The 21,696-nt window shown below is 42.1% G+C and overlaps 1 protein-coding gene across 1 annotated transcript in view; it reads right to left on the minus strand.

The window, feature by feature from the left end:
• Positions 1-21,696, minus strand: part of BEND5 (BEN domain containing 5) — a 728,817-nt gene that overhangs the window by 97,904 nt on the left and 609,217 nt on the right. The window contains exon 9 of the mRNA XM_081009445.1: positions 16,856-16,967. Coding sequence (XP_080865571.1) covers positions 16,856-16,967 — 112 coding nt within the window. The remainder of the gene's footprint in view (positions 1-16,855; positions 16,968-21,696) is intronic.

The raw sequence follows: 21,696 nt of genomic DNA on the forward strand, positions 1-21,696 counted from the left end.
AGAAAGCACCAGTTCTTGAATTCTAAATGAAATTTGGCAGTAGTGAGTTCAAGATATTTTGTTGATTTCATCATAACCTCAATTTTTCTTAACTTCCCTTCCTCATTTGTGTTTTCCCAAGCACGAAACACCAATTTTTCACCTAAGGATACATTCGGTGGCAGCTCTGTTTAAAAGGTTTCACCGGGACCTACAAGTTAAGGCAGACAACATGCATTTGAGACAGGGGACATAAATAGCATGGGACAAAGCTGTGGTCTACCAACATCTGAAGTGCACCATGTTGGCTACCCTGGTATAGGAGTTGGAGGCATTTGACAATATCAGGGCTGGGCATTTTTCAGTGAATGTTTCAAATATTATTTTTAAAACAGACACATCTGCCATAGTAGCAGAATATTGCTGTGTTGTATCTTTTGACATATCCCACCTAAGAAAACCTGAAGGAACAAGGTACAAAACCAGGCAAATAAATTGCCAGCAAACTACATATACTTATGAGAGGTGGGGTTTTTTTTAGCTACATAACAGAAGGATAAAAAACCCAGAGGATTTGCTTGGGTATCTTTTTTTTACTAGCTAATCTCCTAACTATGTCCACAGCTGGTAGAACTTTGCCAAAACGGTGGACAAGAGAAATGTATTTGCAGTTTCAATGGCTTTAGTAATTCATTCCATCCATAACTTTTAAAAAACAGAAATGCATGAGCAATATTTAATAAAAGTTGGTGTGACGGTAGAAAATATCTTTGCAAGATGTTATGTTTCAAAAAGCAATCATGTTACAAGGTGTGATGGATAAATATGAAGAAACAGCTTGAAGGTAAGGTATTCATCTTCTTTTTATGACAACACTAATACATTTGTTTCACTTAAATTAATTTTCTAATAGTAAGAAAGGTCAAAAATGAACTAGAGCAATATGAGCCTTTTTGTCATCTTTAACAAATTATCCAAAACAGCTCTGTCAGATCAGAATGGATAACATTTTGAGTAATAAATGTTCATACTTACTAGCTGGTCAAAGTTAATTCTTTCCAGGAAGTGGATATATCTGGAAGGCACAGATCCATTGATTTAATCCCCCCCCCTCACTTATTTGCAGTTTGGCCTTTTCGCAACCAGATTTACAGGGTTGTGTTTTGGGAGGCTGACATCAATTAGATGGAATGAGACCAAACGTCTCATATCAGTAATGTGGCTTAAACGGTCTGTGGATAGAAATCTATTTTGACAGACAAGTTCTAGGAAAGAGACTGAGGGTGGGGAGGAAACAATTGTCAGTTAATGAGATGAGACCATGTCTCTTTTCAAATTTTTAAAAGGCAAATAAAAGAAGATTCATTCCATTTCTGTTTTGGGCAACATTTATTTTTCTATATTCTGCAGTAGTGTGGATGGCGAACTGGGACTGAGAGACAATGCTTTGCCAAAGGCCATAGTTGGATTCTGGCTGAACATGAAACTAAACCCAAAGCTTCCTTGTCCAAGTTTAGCATTCTAACTACTGGATCCCAGGCTCTCTAAATTATAGGCTTTATGTTTCAGTAACAGTTCCCATTGTGAACCCATGCAGTACAATAAAGTACACAGTATTAGCAGTGGTGGAAGCCATAGTCCTATCATAGTTTTGGATGTTCAGAGTTGGGGAGAGGAAAGCACATGTTTTAGATTGTATGCTGTCCATGCTTAACTTTCACATTTTTTCCTCACAATAAAAGTGTGAGTTTCCAATGTGGTGATAGCTTCGCACATGAGAATAAGATGATTATGCTCTCTTTTGGGTGCTGCTAAAAGGCATCTGAAGGAGAAGAATGAAGCCCTTCTACTTCCTCCTCTCCCCTCTGCATCTCAAAATGCCCAACCCTGCTCCTATAATTTTCATGGCCCAGAAATCTCATTGAGAAAATGGAGGCAGAAACACTAAATCAACTCAAAAAGAGCCTAAAAGGACAAAGAAATCAGCCTGTCCATAAGAATGTGATCGGTTTGTAATCACCAATAAAAATAATCTCTTCTTTGTTCAACCAAGAAAATGGCCCAGGGTAAATTTCCAGCCGTTTTTTTTCTTTCCTATGTTTAAAAAAAGTTTAAAGTGAAAGAAATAATTTAGAAACACAAGGAAAGGAGAGGTTCTCACAACTTGGTGAAATTATTCCAAATCCATAGTGCAGAAGTGAGTTAAACAAAGGTCAGGCTCTGTGCTGGGAATTCCTCCTGACCTTTCAATGCAACATCCATCATCGGCATTACACAGAATATGCCATTTATCATACACAACAAAGAGCAAACCACAACATCCTCCCATAGCCCTGAAAAGCACAAAACTTCAAGAGTTATTCTGCTTTTGGATACTACTCAGGTGTTCTCAGGTTACTCAGTTGCTAATTTGCCACTGACTGCTTCTAGTTGATCACTTCACTGGTTTATGATGTTATTATATGCTATAGGCACAGATGGTTACTCCAAGAGGCAGGCAGTGAGGTGCGGTGGATTACATAGGTATAGACATGATTATGACAGGAAACGGAATGAAATACATGACATGAAATACATCTACAAGGATTTTGTGTCTGTAGATAAAATAACACCTGCAGGGTTTTTTTTTCCTTGCTGCAAACAAAATGGACATCTAAGAACATCAAAGATGCCTCAACAGGGTGAGGTCTGCATACCCTCTAACACTTTGAAGCAAAAACTGGGATGCCATCTTCCCTTTTATTTATCATGGTTGCCGTGATTACACGTCATGGTTTCTCCCCTTAAAAGTGCTTTTCCTGGGGGGATCATGCCACAAAATCATTAGAGATCATGTCAACCAAAATGACTGTCATTCTCTCGTGATAAAAAGGTATGTCCCTCCCAGTTTTTTCGGGACACTTGCAAGGTATGGGTCTGCAGCTGTTTCTGGTCTTCCCCAGCCCCCTCAGCCCACCCCATATTGTCACTAATGGAGGCTGAAGCCCATTGGAACCAGTGGGGCAGAAGGCCAAGAGTAAATGGAGCAGAGCAAATGGCTGGTGGAGCAAGAAACAAGGAATGTCAGAGCCAACTAACTCTGGTTTTCTTCCTATCCTCTTCTCTGCCAAATTTTGTAAGGGCAACACTGAGGGAGGAGAAAGATGATAGGCAGTGCCACCCCTGGGCTAGATTTAAGGGGCGAAGGCAGGAAAGTGGGGACTGGCCAAGGCAGGCTGAGCTTGGTGGGTCAGTGCCCCACATACCCTAAGAGACCAACCTCCACTGTTTCTTACTCTCTCTGCTTTCTCAAACAACCACACAGATCTCTTAACAATAAAAACAAACAAACCTAAGTAGCTTCTTAATGATGTTTTGCACTTCCTGCAAGGTCAGTTTCTTTGAGAGCTAAACCACAGATAAAAGTCCTCAGATCCACATGGTAGTAGACAGGAACACAATAACATTCCTTTCCCAAACTCCAGTCCATCTAGCTGCCCCAAATCCCAGTCCATTTGTAGCTGCAGAATCTGAAGATCTTATGGAACATGCTAATCATGAATGGGCAAGGCTGTTAGCATCCTATTGACATCTAATTAGAAAAGAAGGCAGAATATAATGCAGTCATAAAAGGTGGGGGAAGATGTGAAGCCAACTTAACGCAGCTCTGGGGTTTGGTACTGCAGAGTGCTGCAAAGTAATACAAATGCTCTTACATGTGATGTTAGGGGGAAAAACACTTGCACTATTCTAAATGTGATGGTGTATCTATTAGTAGGTGAGATAAAACCCAGCAAAGATCCCAGGAAAAAGAAGGTAAATCTCACTCTCAGAAGATCAAGCTAAGTGCATATTTTTGCTGCTGTTATTTACTGCTTTTCGTGATGAATTATATTGTCAGTGTAGTGTTATTTTTAATGTATTACTATTTTATTTTAATATTGTATGTATTTGCTGCCCTGAGATCTTTGGGTGAAGGTTAGATTACAACAGTTCTAAATAAATGAATAAAACCAGGTCCATGAATATGATTTTAATATATTTATTTAGTTTTGAAAAGTGTTTTCCAGCCTTCATCCGAAGGTTCCAGGGCTGGCGACAAAGCATTTATATGCAGTTGTACCTTGGTTCTCGAACGCCTTGCTACTTGTCCATTTTGGCTCCCGAACGCCGCAAACCCGGAAGTGTTCCAGTTTTCAAACTTTTTTTGGAAGCCGAATGTCCGATGCAACTTATGCAGCTTCCAATTGAGTGCAGAAGGCTCCTGCAGCCAATCGGAAGCTGCGTCTTGGTTTTCAAATGTTTTCAGAAGTCGAATGGACTTCTGGAATGGATTCCGTTTGAGAACCAAGGTACGACAGCATGTGTGTGTGTGTGAAAACAATAATGATGTCTCTAGAATGATTTAGGATATATTGTGTACATTGTTATCAACAACACAATTTTACACTGAGAAAGTAGGCTGTATGTCTGGCTTAGTCATGAAACACATTCGAGAGACTGATAGGGAAGGAAGCTTGCACCTCCCCTGATAGTTTCCCATACCCTCTAGCAAAAGTCTATATCACATTGAAAATCCTTGCAATATAACACACAAAAAATCTTAGGATACATGTGCTACAACTAAATAAACTTGCCTAGTTGCTCTTTGTCTGAGTTATGTCCCACAGGAAAGCAACTGCATCTCAGTAAGTATGGAAGTAATTCATAACCGGAATTTTTCAACTCACAACCACAACAGCCCCTCCCCTCTAATTCCATTCAATATCTACAGTCCTCCCTAACCTGGCTATTTTTAAAAAAAGCCAATTTGAGTCATAATGACTTATTTTGTGGAGAAATGACCCATCTGGTCCACCATCCTGTTTTCACAGTGGTTAACCAGATGCCTGCAGGAAGCCTCCAAGCAGCACCTCAGCACAGCACCACTTTCCCTTCCTGACGTTTCCAGAAGCAGGTATTCAGAAGCGTATTGCCTCTGACAGGGGAGGTAGATCACGCCATCATGGTTAGTAGCCACGGAAACAAAACAAAGCTCATCAAAAAGCCGTATTCTCAAGCATCACTGGCCAAATATGGTACTGATGGATACCTGAGAAGCTAGTAACCTACCTATGCAAAGCACAGGGCCCAAATCCAGAAATGGAACAAATCAAGCACAGCAGAAGGGCAGCACATGAATATATAATATCAAGGCTGCTTCTGAATGTGGTATTTGATATACAGATATAAGCATGCTAGACCAATATTATTGTAACAGATCTGGGGTAACAGAGTTCGGGGTTACCAGGGCACTCGTAACTGCTAGAGTCAGTGGATATTAGAAATTAAGAAATGATAGAATTTAGATAATATTTGGAGTATTGATGGGAAATTGCCAGACACTAGATTTAAAAGACAGGCTGAAGCAGTGGTCCTGTTCAAGAGATCACTGATAGAGTTGCCATTAAGAACACAAGGAGAACCATCAGATAACCCTCATGGTTAGGGTTGCCATATTTCCAAAAGAAAAAACCAGGACACCCTGAAAGAGGAAGAGACCAAAATTGTTGAGGGTTTTTTTTTTAACAAAACCACCCAAATTGTTGAGCTCCCCCCACCTTTTTTAACAAAAACTCCAAAAAATAACAGTTGATTGACCTGCCTAAAATCCAGGACAAAGCACCACCTTTCAGAAATCCCCACCCCAAACATCAATTCCACCTTTGGCAGCCCTACTCATGGTCCCTTCCAATTCTTCAATTCCAGGCCATTAAAGAGCAACTGACCATGCAGATGCTGTTCTCCCCCAGCTGTGTGCTAGTTAGCAGAAGAAACATCAGAGTTGGGAGGGGGAGGTTAGAGGAAGCATGATGTCACACAGGAAAAATGTGGCCCTTTTGCAGGTCTGGATAAGGGAGGTGAGCAGACTGATGGGGAGAAGCTGCTTGGAGCAAGGATTCTTGAGAATGAGAAGGGTGGAGCCAGAACTCCAGGCTGAGGGCAGAACTATCATGGCAGGCAGGATGAAGGCAAGGCAGGGAGAGAAGCACAGAGATGTCTAGGAATCCAGTGGTGGGCTGCTATAAAGGACGAGCTTCTCCTGAGATGTGAATGCTGTGAAATCTCTCTCTGCTGAAAGCTTCCGGTGTAAACCTGTGCAAATAAATCATATTTCAATCGTATTTCAAAGACACTGCAGACGCCGCCATGCCTCAGTTGGGGTGGCCGGCCCATAACATTACGAACAAATCAAACAGCAATGAAATAGGGTCCAAAGCCTTAAGATCTCATTCATGGTACAATCGTCCTCTGCCCTCAAGAGAGGTTGCTGCCTATTCCAACTGTTCTATTGTGAAGAGTTTTTGCCTTCACTGGGTGCCACATAGACTTTTAAGTGATATAATAATAATAATAATAATAATAATAATAATAATAATTTTTATTTATACCCCGCCCTCCCCAGCCAAGGCCGGGCTCAGGGCGGCTAACAAGCAATAATAAAAACAAGTTGAATGAATACAACTTAAAAACAAGATTAAAATACAACATTAAAATATTGAAACATTAAAATATTAAAATGCAGCCTCATCACAGGAGGAGAAAGGATATGTGATTTGGAAGGATATCTAGTGCAAGAAGGGCTAGCCTCAGCATTTGTTATCCTTGGGCAGCTGCTGGAGCTCCAGTATTATAGCAGGGCCATGACTGACACCTGCCCCGGGGCTCAAATTTGACCAAAAAATTTTCCAACACAAGATGCTTAAGTTATTGCAAGAGGCAGGCATCTCTAATCAGCCCCAGTGGGCTGAGTCTAGCCAGCATTTTAATTTTCCACAAATGCACCTGGCATGGTATTTTTCTGGACACTGTAAGAAATATAAATGGAAACTAGCCCCTGTTGCCCAGTGCTGTTCAAAGCACTGCTGCAACCTAGCCACACCACGAGGTAAACCACCAGAGCCCAGTGCTGAAGGAGGAAACCACCCAAGAGTAGTTTGCTCAGTCCCCACATGCCCAGACTATCCCTGGTGCAAGTAACATTATGGAATCTGCTGGCTGCTATATTGCAGAACATTTCAGGAATAAGGTGTTCAGAAGAGTGGAAAAACAGAAATGGAAGAGTTAAAAAAAAGATATATTTCCAGAAGAAGTAGGTTCGCAGCACGAGTAGCTAGGTTTAGCAATAATCCAGGCTCAGCTGCAGACAGGAAGCAGAGGAAATCTTGTAAGCCTGTTCTTATGAGGTTTCCAGCTTAGTTACTCGGATTCAAAACGCCCAAGGCAAAAGCCAAAATGGCCCTCCAAATCTTAAGAGTAACATCTACTGCTGTGTCCATCTAGCCTGGTCTACAAATTACTAAAATGCACTGGGGGGTATGTAAGAATATATACACTCCTAACTCCAGCCATGTAATATTAAGCACACTTTCAGGACTAAGGGAAAAACAACAACTCTGGGCTTCAAGATTCAGTTCAAAAGAGAGCGCTTCACTGAGTGATCAGAAAGAGGACAGTTGTCAACATTTACAACTGAGAATACAGGGAGAATTTTATTTATCACAAGTTAAGCAGCTTAGTACTTCATGTCAAGAATCAATTATTAAAGTCAGCCTAATAATCACAGAATCATAATAAATTCAGTAAAGTCAACTATGGTAAATATTACACTAATTAGACATCTGTTCATTCAGATTCTATGGTTGAAGTCAAGGTCTGGCATACAGCTATGTTGTAAAAGTTGAAGTCATTTATGGCCCCAGAATATTCCTTAGGGGAATATATCCACTGAATTTTTCAATTCTCTTAAACCATGACTCTTATGACATGTTTATCTAGTGGCTTCCTTCACTCCTAGTTATCTACTGCAGAACATAGCCAAGACTTTGGGAAAAAGCAGGTACTTTTACCCTGCCAGTTTTCCTTATTGGATCAGAAGTGGGAAGTTAGCCAAAGGGACTGCAGATTATCCCTGTTTGCTCCGTAGTTGAGCAGGGGGTGGACAAATCTATTTCTAGTCTATGGCATCTCTGGCCCTGGTTTTACCCATAACAGTTCCTTTCCTGCATCAATCTGAGATTTTTCTTTAAAAAAAAAATCCTCTCAAAATATATATGCAAATGCATTATTTTATATGTTTAAACTGTCGAGAACTGTTTTGCAACATGCAGGGAAGTGTGAAATCTGACGGATTGCTAAATTCCGATCTGCGCTAAAAGGTGTGGAGTAACCCATTTTGTGTGCAGTTTCACAAAGATTCCATTCTCCAAACACTCCAAGACGGCATATGGGCATTTTGTTTGTGCACTGTGATGATGATTTGATATGTGAAAACACCACATTGGCATCCATCAAAAATAGCTGCGCGCCCACATCCTTAAAGTCAAATATAAGAAAATGCTTGGCGGCTATGGCTACAATTCAACCCCTCTCCTTTGCACTGGAAGGGGACAGATGGATTGGGGCCTCTCCACCCAGTCTTGCTTGCATTAACCACCCGCTGCCCGCGGAATAAGAGGAGCAGCATTCCACCCCGTGTACACCCCACATTGAGTCTTAGCTGATTATTAAACAGCAAATGGTGAATCACATCCTTTTCCGGCAGGGTATCAAGAATCTCCTGGATTTAATTTTCTCAACTTTTGCTGCTTCTGTTGGTGAATCAATTTGAATGGTAGCCAGATTTATAGGGGGCCTTTTAAGGTTGATTAAAATAACCCCAGCATTGAGAGGATTATATCTCACTAGGGAAGCTGTAGGTCCAGCTTTGTATAGAATAAATGCCATTTCTTTCTCAGCACTCTTATCTATCTTTTGCACATAATCCTAACTTTCCTTCAAGAGCAGAGAGATGAGGAAGTTGGCAATTGGTCTGGATACCCAAAAGACTACTTGGCACACCATGGTCCCTGGAGCTGAATATGCAGTTGGCTCCTTCTCTCCAACAGAATATCTGGGGGGGGGGGGTGATCAACATTCTCATATTGGTCTGTTCAGCTACTATCAGAAAAACAAACATTTCCATTAAGGACATGGACGTGCTTTTGTATCATGCTGTATATGGAAATGTAATGAGATAGCATGGAGAATAAAGATGCATATGTCCTTGTGCCCCAGCAATATACTTTTAAAATTCTGGCAGAAAGAGTTTTAGGATTGCTACAGGGAAATAAGGACTTAAGGCTAGCCTCATCTTTTCTCCCTTCAGTTGTCAGTAGCATCTGGGCACCTTGTTAGGAGGTTTTTGGGACTGGACCTTTGGAAATATAGGGCCTAGTACAGATTCATCTGACTTGCTACAGCTTCTGACTGCCCATCCTGTGGATACCTTTTTGATTAACATCCAGTGCAATTCTATGCAAGTTTATTTAGAAGCAAGACCCTCTGCTGCTGCCCAACCATGCAACCCCGTGTGTGCTTACTAAAAGATCAGTCCCACTGTGCAGTCTAATACTGCAAAGCTAAACACACTTACTAGGAGGGAGTAAGCCCCCTTGACCATGATATGACTTTCTTCTGAGCAAACCTGCATGGGATTGTACTGTAAATGTATTCATTCTAACTGGTACATTATGTACATATTCTCTGCTTATAACTCTCCACAAACAACATGAGGTGGATTGATCTCTTGGAAACATTTGGGGGCCGCCACGGGAGAGGAGTGATGGAAGGGATATCCAGCAGTTGCACACAATATAACACCACATTCTACTTAATCTGTTCAAAGTAACAGGGTGAAATGAACACACAAAGCACCAATATTAAGAGGGGCTTCTCACTGTCCAGGATGTAAGGATAGCCACTCTCAATTACATCCTAAAAATGAAAACTATTTCTTTAAAAGGTCTCATGATATTTGACTTTAAAAAACAAACTGTCGTCAATTGGTAACCCTGTTGTTATATCAGTTGTTACCTGTTCTTCCTGAATTCGATAACTAGAATTGGGGGGAGGATGGGCGTTCCAAGAGGAGGTGATCTGGCTTGGTTTTTGACTTTAGTTTTCCTGCCAACTCTTGATAGAATATGCCTACCACTTGCAATGAAAGCTTGGTGCCCTTAACAATATTTGGTAAATGCTGAACTCCAGCTCAACTGCAGCCAGATCAATAGAGTTCTTATCAAAGGGATGTAAACAACATAAAAAGACCATTTCTGCTTTATGATTTAAAACCACTGCAATAGCAGAGAACCCATTTGTTAGAAAGCATGGTGACCATCTGGGATTGGTGTATAGAAGCGATTTCAAGACACAGAAGATCAAATTCTTCACTGTCTAAAAGCCAAGCCAGGCATTATCTTGGTAATATGGTCCCAGCCCCACATTTGCTGAGGCAATAGGGAACACAGAGGTGAGGTGACATTTCTGAAGGGGGGCTGGCAGGTGCAAAGGGTGATGTATTTCTCCCCCTACTTTTTGGTTCAGAATCCAGGTAGCAGGAAAACCTTAAAACTGCAGAGTTTGAGATTTGTAGGAAAGAATCAGTGGGGGGAGGGGGAGAGGAGAGTAAAGGACCCCTTGCCACCTATACATTCCAGCTATGTGAGCAATGTAGCTTGGCTCCATTGGCAGAATATGTTTTCCACTTATGGAAGGGTTGTTTCTGATCTAGTGGACGAGCCATACACCCAGAATTTCCCAGACACAGTGCTTTTTTCTGGGGGTACGCATACCCCTAAACATTTTGTGAATCTTTGTACTTTTGTCCATTTACTGTATTTATTTTTCCCGATTTGAACTATAAAATGTTGATTTTCTTGAGTCAAAATGAGAGTACCCCTAAAAAAAATTGTTAGGGAAAAAAAAGCACTGCCCGGACATATCCAGAACACTGCAGTCAGAAGCAGTGTACGGGCAGAAATGTCCTGGGAACTACTTTTTTGATGATTTTGCCAAATAAGCTCAACAACTTTTCACTGTTTGAAATATGGCACCCCTACTATATGAGAAAGTAGCCAGAGATCCAGATGAACTTTTTGAATTGTGCAAGCTGTTATCTGCCTTGTGGCCCTGATCCGGGGGGGCCCTAACAGGTTGACGCAACCTGTGGACAACCTGCCCCACCGTGGATGCCATCCTGAATTAGTCTGTAGGTATGACTAATGTTTAATATGATTATTTAAATTACAAAAACTCCTAATTAAACATCTAGCCTGGGAAGGGAAGGGGGAAATAGATGTTGCATCTCCTTTCCCCTGGATCCCAACCAAGAGTAGAGAGGAATGTCAATTTTGCTGAATGGGAAGCCACCCTGCACCTGACAGGACTGATGCCTCTGTTGACATTCCACATGGTGCTGTTTTAGAGCAGGAAGGAGAGTTAGAGTCAGGCAGTTCCTACCTTCTCCAGGGAAGATGCAGCTGGTAGTCAGGGTAGCTTTAACCCCTTGTGCTGGGGCTTCCTGCCCAAAGCCTGCCTCTCCTTTCTGTCTGATGCCCCACCTGTTGACAGCCATGGATAGCTCTGGGCCATCCAACCCGACCTGTAGCAAACCATGGATGTCTGTACCTGATTTGTCCAACTCCTGAGCCCCTCTGAATATGCCCGATATGACTTGGAGCTTGGATGAATCTGGTGCGCAGCTCCAGTTTATACCCTACCAGTGTTTTTATGTTATAGTATCTATTTCCTTACTCACCATACTTCTTATGCTATAATACAATTCCTGATACACTGTGGCTGATATAATAATACATTTTATGATTCTTTGCATCCAGACCTTGCCCCAGAAATATATTGATTCAAGTATTTTTCTCTTGGCAAGGGAAGTACAAGAATGGGGGGGGGGGGGGCAAATTTCTAATTATTACACTAAGCTTCTATTAGATTGCCTTTTGCCACAAAGGTGTGTTTTTTGGATACACTGGAGACAGTGTATCAGAAATTAATTTGTCCAAAGCAGGTTAAGATCTGACCCCGTAGGGATAAAAGGCATCAGTTTGGTCGCACTCACTCGCTCTAACAGAGCTCTCTGTGTTAGTGCAATTTCAGCCTGTCTTGTTCCCTGATGCCCTGTGGGCTTCTGCTCAAGATCAGGATCAGGAAAGGACATGGCATTCCTACCAAGCTATAGTGATACTAAAAATGTGCAGTGGGGCTCCTGTATATGCCAGAAATGAAATGGTGTACAACAGATTGGTGCCACTGTGTTACTCTGTGGTGGGTTGGCTTGTTTGTGTTTAGTTTTGTGGTACCTAGAAAGGAACTCAACAGAATTGGATAAAACCGCCCATGTCTGAGTCTGCCGCTGACTTGGTTTAAGGAGGGTTGCCATGTGTCTGGATTTAGTTGTCAATAAAAACAATACGGGATCATATTCCATAATTCTACCTCAGTACTTTTTAGCAGAATGATATACCTACCATATATGTAAATGAAATAAAAGTCTTTCATTGGCAGTTCCAAGTTGTTGAATTCCTGTTCTGCTATTGAACCATTAGTCTAAAAAGAAAGTTATCTCACATTTCTAGAACAAAAAATCACTACAGTGGTTACTTGGGTTAAGAACTGGAGGTCTGTTCTTAACCTGAAACTGTTCTTAACCTGAGGTACCACTTCAGCTAATGAGGCCTCCTGCTGCCGCCGCACTGCCACCACACGATTTCTGTTCTCATCCTGAAGCAAAGTTCTTAACCTGAGGTATTATTTCTGGGTTAGCGGAGTCTGTAACCTGAAGCATCTGTAACCTGAAGCGTCTGTAACCTGAGGTACCACTGTACTTGCAAAGAAGGGTCTTTGCCTACAGCCTAACCCCCCCCCCAAGAACACAATAACAACATCGTAACAATATATAACATAGCTATGTAAGTAAGTGCACAGTCCACTTTAAAGTTACATTTCTCCCTATGAATGTGTTCAAAGGATGGATCATAAGGGCTGTTTGCATGTAGGGGAACATGCTGTGAGAACAGAACACATCTAGAGACAAGGTGTATTGAAAAAAAAATGTTACATACATTAACTGCCTTGTAGCCATTCCCCTTTCATATACAGCCCCTCTACAGCTACAACCTTCTGTTGTCATGCTTTCATCCACTTGTGTATTACTCTTTTTTGTGTTAGCCACATTTAAAATGCCAGGAATGAGGGTTGTTATTATATATCTAGTGTGAGAGAATTTTGGCAAACTAGTTTCATAGTTGTACAGAATGCAGTGCACCAAGAATATGGATTCAGATTTTGCTCTGTTTTATTTGCTCTGTGGTTAAAATAAATCCTTACCCCACAAGGAATTAACAGCTAACTTTGTTATAGCTGCCCGCGTGGAAATAGAATGATGTTGGAAAGGTGATGAGGATTTCTCCTAAAGGTTCTGGCAGCTGGCACTGGCTGACAAGCTTATGTACCAATGCAGTCTAGCCAAGGAAGACATTAAGCATGACACATTTCAAGAAATTCGGGTGCCTTTTCTTTCATTGTTTAATTCCAACCTAGAGGAACCTGGAAGACTTCTACCTGGGGGGGGGGGATTCTTTAAGTATAGGTGAAAGGAAAGGGATGTGGGTGGCGCTGAGCCACTTGGGCTTGCCAGTTAGAACGTCAGCGGTTCGAATCTGCACGACAGGGTGAGCTCCTGTTGCTCTGTCCCAGCTTCTGTCAACCTAGCAGTTTGAAAGCATACCAGTGCGAGTAGATAAATAAGTACCACTGCGGTGGGAAAGTAAACGGTGTTTCCATGCGCTCTGGAACTCATCACTATGTCCTGTTGCACCAGAAGTGGTTTAGTTATGCTGGCCACATGACTTGGAAAGCTGTCTGTGGACAAACACCAGCTCCCTCAGCCTGAAAAGCGAGATGAAGGCCACAACCCCATAGTCGCCTTTGACAGGGGTCCTTTACCTTTTAAAGTATAAATTTATATGTGCTTTGATAGTTACTTTTTCATGAACCTATTTTGTATACATACATTGTGTGATTAGCAGACAGTCAAGTGAGAAACACGATTTGCATGAACAATTGTTGAACCCTTGCTTATTGTTGTCATATTTGTTTATCTTGAAAGGAAAAGAAAGGAAAGGAAAGGAAAGGAAAGGAAAGGAAAGGAAAGGAAAGGAAAGGAAAGGAAAGGAGGTGCACTACAGGTTGGATCCAGACTTAGATGCCATTAAAAGCAATGGGGTAAACTACTCAAGACACAACTTGGTCCACTGATTTCAGTGGAAATTCAACATAACTAATTTATGGCACAATCGTAAGCAGATCTCTGGCTCAGCCAGCTGGTTCTGGGCCACACAGTGGCCTCAAACCTAGCTCACCATCATAGGCCCCCCATCCCAACTCAGCTAGGGGCTCAGCTGTCTGAGTCAAAACCAATGTGAACACAGTAGAAGCCGCACCCTGGAAAATAAGGAGCAGTAGCAGCATTGACCCACAGGGAGAAGCAGCCACAGAGTCAGTTTGGGAAGCCCCAATAATACCCCCATCTCATATGTGGAGGACCAGCAGCAGCCACAAACACACCTAACAGAGGCTGGCAGAGCACTCCAAGCTGCCCTGAAGCACTCAGGAGCACTGATCCCTCTGGAGGGTGGGGAAATGTCAACACTAGCTTCCAGCCCCCAGTACTACTTGCTTTGCGGGGAATCTGACATCATGGCTGTCAAGAACATGTGGAGAAATGTAAAGGGTTGCCAGTCATGGGCAGGGGAAGGCACCTGCAACCTCCACCTCCATTACCATCCTAATGTTTGATTGCCTTGCAGATACACATCTACATACACTGCAGACTTGGTAACAATGGCTCTCTCCCACATCTGGTATTTAATTTTAAAACATAATTGCACATCAGTGTCATGTGTGGTTAAGGCCCTCAGAGAAAAATGAGACACCATCTATTTACTGGTTATCTAGGGCAAAATGCAAACGTAGTCTGCTTCATTTATTCATATTCAAAATGGCCACAATATATTTACTATTGAGAGATATGGAATTATTTGGAGTGGAAATGGGGGAGGGGAAGGAGGTATACTGAGCAGAAAACAATTGCTTCCAACCATCCAAATGTTAGATGAGATGATACCACTTGTAGACTCATAGTATAGAGAGCTCAAGTGTGCAATTTAGACACAAAACCCCTGCCAAGTCTATTATTATATTTTATTCGTCCACTGCACAGTTTCACATTGATGACTATGCTAATAGCATCATTTCAAGAGTGGAAGCAGAGCCTGAAAATGGACACAATTTGCTGCCCTGACAAAAGGGAAATTTATGTCAGGCACCAGCGGGGTCTGTGCATTCATGAGACCAGAGTGTTATTCTTGAATATGAGTTATTTGGTGATGAACAGGAATCACAGAAGTGGTGCAAAAGTGGGAGGTAATTTAAGCAATGCTATCATTTGAAATGGGCTCAGGTTGTGAGATATGGATTGGCTGCAAACTGCAGACCACTTGCATGCAAGTTAGTGGATTAGTTTTTCCCCCAATAGAATGTAATGTGTCTCCTGAAAATAAGACCTTTCCTCTCTCTTTTTTAATCAGATAAAGCATCCTACTGCAAATGGCAGAGCCACCTTGCAATGTTTCTTAGAATAAATATGTAAAGCTACCGTCCAGCTAAGACTATTTTTTGTACACCAAGGTGGGGATTCGGAGCCAACAGTGGACTCATGTGACCACATTTTTTCACTATTTTTCATAGTTTCAAGTTGTGGCCATTTCAATCCCAAATATGTTGTCATGTTAATCCATCCCATGTTGGAGCAGTATGAGGATTTAGTCAATGAATTGTAATAGTGATCCAGTGGCTGCTTTCAGTCCTTGAAGGAAGGGATATATGTGTGATCTGATACAACCTACCCCCCACCCCACAAAAAGGAATGGTAGCAATATTTGCTTTAATACACTGCTATTCCCTGAAAGGGAAGCTGTCAGTGTGAGATGGAGCATCAGGAATTTTACTCAACAAGAGCCATCTATAAAATCCCATTACACTTCTCAGAAAATGTCTGTTATTTATTTTATATTTTCAAATCCACCTCCATCTGTGCTGAGAGGTTTTTCTTAGGTCACATACTCAATAATCCTTCCACACTTTGATGTCACATATTCAATAATTGTCTGTCTTCCACTCTTCTTTGCTCCTTAATCCATCTTCCCTGATTAGCAGCAATTTCACCTTCAAAACACCCCTGCTTCTCCGGCCAAGCATCTGACTGATTTTCTGTTTATGTAACATTTGCAAATGTTATTTCCTTTCTGCTCTGAGTTTCACATAGCAACACCTGCCTCCGCACTGCATTAAACAGCAACACCATTTCAAAATTTGCATTTGGGGCTATGTCTATTAGAGCAACACTCTCCCTTTTTGCAGCTAGAACATTACAAAAGCAAGCATGTTCAATTCAGACCATGTATTCAGCATAGAGTGATCACAAAGGTTGCTTCAAACTCTTGATGAAATAGGTAGGTTCTTTGGCTTTATTACCATTGGTAGTCCCATAGAAAGAGACATTTCAGAAGTTTTACAATGCTAATCACAGGAGGTGTTTTCCAACAGATCAGCCTTCACAAACCTGGTACCCTACAGTTATTTTGGACTAAAAGAGTCACCCTGATGAGATGTGTAGCCCCAAACATCTGGAGGACACCAAGTTGGGAAAGGCTGCAATAGATAGTCTCCCAGACAGCAGATGAATTGCAACAGAGACTTGATCAGACCTGTGCAATGTGGAACTGGTCATGCAGCTAAAGGTTATATGCAGAAGAACCAAGGAAGTAGAAGACAGGGCGCTGTAGTAGCATGTTTGAGTAAAAAACACAACCCTACTGAATTATTGCCCGTGCTGGATTATTGCCACAATGTCTCAATGTGCTCTTGAATCATCAAGACACTGTGTGATGGTGCATGCGGAAGATAAAAGAACAGTTTTAGATAGATGCTTAGCTACTATTTCAGTGTGAGGTTGCTCACTCACCGGATTGTTGTACATCTGAACAATGAGCTGCTTGACACCGTGGAGAGTGGGATGAGCCCAAGGTGAGGGATCTGCCCAGTGCCTGTTTAAATCAAAGCCCATTAGGGAGCACCTATAAAAACAAAGACAGGACAAGTCGTCAGGACTCAAGAGGCCAGTTTGAGTGTGTGGTGATGGAAGTTTGGTTTCTCACACTACCTACTTTTCTTTCAGCCGCCCACCACTCCAGGTGAACTCCTGCCTTGCCAAACTGACACCAATTGCAGGCTGAAAGTCCGTCACTCATCTCACTCCATGTAATTCTGTGTTCTTGGAATGGATAGGGGGAGTCACACTAAAGGCTTCTAACAATCAACTTTGGTTGTAATAGGTGCACGTTTTGTGCTTCTCCTTCCCATAAGGCTGGTGCGCAGCTTGAAACCTAATATGCCCAAAAGGGTCTCATCTGATTGTCTTCTACCTACTCCCAGACACTGCATCAAGACTTTGAGCAAAGGAAGACCAAGATAGTTTGATTTACACCAGCAGCCTTTCTCTCTTCCCCACCTTGTGTTTTTAACATCCCGATGCAGAGATCTGGGGGCACGAAAGCTTGCCCACTCTTTTGTATCCTTTAATACTTTTGTACTGCCCTAATTATGGATTTGGGTTTTATATCAAAGGGTACAATATAGAAATTCCTGAAAATAAGGAGGAACCACACAAAGTCACAGCTTTTGCTATATGTAAAATGAAACAATAAAAAAGCCATTTTGCTACTATACTCTAGAGCTTCTAGAGAAGCAAAGAGCTTTCACTTGATACTAGGTGAATGGCTATTACAATCTATTATTTAAACATATCTATGGAAACAGCTGAGATTTGTTCTTGTAAAGCTGTCTGATGAAAATCCCCAATGTCTGAGAAGGAATAAGGAGAGAGAAAGAACATTCATAAATACTAAGCCACACATTCTCCAGCTAAAAATGGGGAGAAAGTAAAGGAGAGGGAGGCTGAAATAGAAAATTAAACAGTTTGTAATCCACAGACTAATTAAGCTGTAGATCCTGAACTGAATGTGTTTTGCACAATAGTTTATTTCCTATTCAGTTGTCTTAGGGCTGCAGTGTTATAAGGGAGGGAGTCCCATTGAACTGAATGGGACTTACTTTTGTTTTTTGTTTTTTAAAAAAATAATGTTTATTAAAAGTTTCAGAATTACAGAAAAATAGGAAAAATAGGAAACAACACTACAATACATAAAAAAGAAGAAAAGAAAAAAAACAAAGCATAAAAACCAATACAACAATACAGCAAAAAGATAAAAAAGACACAAATCCCATGTTACATATCTTTAACTTCCATTTGCTTGTTTCATTGACCTCCTCACACCTCCCTTTTTGTATTCTAGTTTAATTAGTTATTTCAGCAAATTCTTTCCATCTTTCTCAATTTTTATTGAATAATCTATCTTAACAATTTAACCTATTAATTAACTCAACAAATCCTTTCCATCTTTCCCCATATTCTGTTATTCAAATTGGCTTAATTTATTTAACCTTATCTTACCATAAAATACTTTAGAGCTTGAAACTTAATACTCAATTATACATAGCTCCTTATATCATTTCTACTAAAGCCATATAGTTTCATTCCAACATTTTCCCTAATAGTCATTAATTTTAGGCTAATTCCCTAAATAAAATTTTTTCTTTATAATTTTTCTTCCAATCTTCATCCAGCGTCTCTTCTTCCTGGTCTCGGGTCATGTCAGTCCTTACTGTCCATTCCATCTAGTCCATCAACCATCTTATGTCCGAGGCTCTTAAGTATCTTCCATGTCCCTTCTGCAGATCTTCTTCTTCTTGTTTATACCTGCACTTTTCCTTGTCTTTTGTTGGTCTCTTTCTTAATTTCTTTCCTTTCTCATTGAGGAGTAGGTCTCTGGGAGGTTCCAGCCCAAAATTATCTCCATCTCCCTTCATCAAACCAGCCCATTCCCCACAGTCCCACTCCCCACAGTCATCAATGTAATCCAAAAAATATTTAAGAGCATATTTCAAAGTCCCTCCGAAGTTAAGAACCTCCTCAGCTCCAGACTCCCCCTGGCCCACTCCAACTTCAATCTTCAAAAACAGAGGCTTATGCTCCTGCAGGGCCTCAGATCTCTCCATTTGTAACAGTGGCTTATGCTCCTGCAGGGCCTCGGATCTCTCCATTTGTATTATTTGAGGTGCAACCGCAACCTCCTCCATTATCTTCTGCACTTGCCCAATCAATACAGGTTACTGAGTTGGTCCCTGAGTGGTTTCTGTATCAATATTCCCTGTTTGTCCACAGTTATTGACCACCACAGTCATCAAATCCGTTTTCTCATTCATCAGGTCCATTTTCTCATGCATCTGTTCCAACAAAGCACTTGTCTTGCATAAAGCAAGCACCAAAACTTCCTCCCAGCTCATATTTATTTCAAGGTCAAAAGGACTGGTCCCACGATCTTAATCTCACAGCTGTAGAGTCCTCAAGTAGACTGCAGCAACAATTTAGCAAACTCCCTCTAGAGGAGACAATTTCTATTTGTATCCATCTTTTTAAGGCAAGTCCAACAAAGGAAAATTACTTTCATTTTCCAGATATTTTGCTTCTTTAGAATGCAAAAGGCAACATTGGAATCAGTTTATTTCTCTTCTTTAGCTATCTGTCAAAGTATTCCATTCACAGTCAATAAACCTCTCCAACAATTTCTGTCTCTGACACCCCGTTCCCAGGTTAGAGACGGTGGAAACTTATCTTTCTTCACTCCCTCTCCTGCAGTCCCCCCCCCCCTTTTCTCCTGCTTCCAAGGGGGTTTTGGTAGTTATAAATGAAGGAAATTTAGACTTTTTTAACGACTTTCCAGGCTTTAGCTTACAAGGTTTTTGCTTCAGTCTATATACAAAAAGCGGAAGGCGGACTTCCTGTTTTGAACCTTCCCGCTTCGGTGCCAAATTAAGATATTTCTTGATCCAATTTTCCGTTTCTACTCACGGGTACTTGTTTTAAATCCAATTGTCCACAGGAAAAAGTCAGCGCTCTCCGGCAATGGCTGTGCGGCTTCACTCCGTAAAAGTAGCAATCAGTTCGCAGCACCACGCCGCTCACCCCACTTCACTCTGGAACCCCGAAATGGGGTTCCCCGTGAGTAGGGGAGGTGCTACTGGTGCCCTGCCGAACCCCACGTTCCCAGGCTTCCTCCGCCTGGTATTTCTAGCGGGTCCCCACCTTCGCCGCGGCGGGAAGACCCAATTTCCACGGAGCCAGTTCCTCCGATTGGAGGAACTCCGCCATTCGCCGATGGCGCTAACCTGGAAGTCCTGAATGGGACTTACTTTTGAGGAGGCATATGTAAGATTGCATATTAGTATTTTAAAACATGGGGGGGCAATCTGTAGTATAAATGTCATAAGCAGCACAGATATCCATCTGGTAACCCTGAAAGGAGCTGGGAGGCCATGAAACCCAGCTGTGGCATGTGGTATACAGTCAGGGCAACACTCCAGCTTGGCTCTCCAGAACTGCAAGATGCCACGGCAAAGCACTGGAAGTGGGGAATGCATTCTGCACTGGAATGCCAACAGAATGGCTCTGTCCATATTCTAGATTTTAACTGTGGCCCGTGTGCCAAAAGCCTTGCCTTTAAATCAGACCATTTCTTGGTCTTTTGGAAGGGAAGGGGCACAGGGGTAACTGTGCCCCTGAAGGACCAGGTGCGCAGCCTGGGAGTCATTTTGGACTCACAGCTGTCCATGGAGGCACAGGTCAAATCTGTGTCCAGGGCAGCTGTTTACCAGCTCCATCTGGTACCCAGGCTGAGACCCTATCTGCCTGCGGACTGTCTCGCCAGAGTGGTGCATGCTCTGGTTATCTCCCGCTTGGACTACTGCAATGCACTCTACGTGGGGCTACCTTTGAAGGTGACTCGGAAACTACAACTAATCCAGAATGCGGCAGCTAGACTGGTGACTGGGGGCGGCCGCCGAGACCATATAACACCGGTCTTGAAAGACCTACATTGGCTCCCAGTACGTTTCCGAGCACAATTCAAAGTGTTGGTGCTGACCTTTAAAGCCCTAAACGGCCTCGGTCCAGTATACCTGAAGGAGCATCTCCACCCCCATCGTTCTGCCTGGACGCTGAGGTCCAGCGCCGAGGGCCTTCTGGTGGTTCCCTCATTGCGAGAAGCAAAGCTACAGGGAACCAGGCAGAGGGCCTTCTCGGTAGTGGCGCCCGCCCTGTGGAACTGCCTTCCAGCAGATGTCAAAGCGATAAACAACTACCTGACATTCAGAAGACATCTTAAGGCAGCCCTGTTCAGAGAAGTTTTTAACGTGTGATATTTTACTGTATTTTTGGTTTCTATGGAAGCCGCCCAGAGTGGCTGGGGAGGGCGGGGTATAAATAATAAATTATTATTATTATTATTATTATTATTATTATTATTATTATTATTACTAATGGGACAGCATTAAGATGAGAGAGAATCAGCCCACAGCAAAACACACTGTAGGGAACCCAACAGTTTCTTCAGTCCCCTTCTCCCCAGGTATCTTGGCCTGAGCAAGCTGAAAGGCTGTCCTTTTTCAATTGAAAAATCTAACCTCCCTTCCTCACTCAGATATACAGTTGCTTCAGATGGGGAGGGGGGGGTTCCCTTCAAATACTTGCAAGGGGCCAAGAAAAGACTGGACCCCCACTTTCAAGTATTTTGGAGGTTGTGTTTGAAACAATCATGCACCCTGATGTGATGCATGTATGATTTGTACTTAGGGAAAAAATCTTGTGAGAAGCAGCTCTGATTCACCCTGGGCATATAATTTATCCCT

This window comes from Podarcis pityusensis, assembly GCF_964106645.2.
Source record: "Podarcis pityusensis genome assembly, chromosome: 6".
Taxonomy (NCBI): domain Eukaryota; kingdom Metazoa; phylum Chordata; class Lepidosauria; order Squamata; family Lacertidae; genus Podarcis; species Podarcis pityusensis.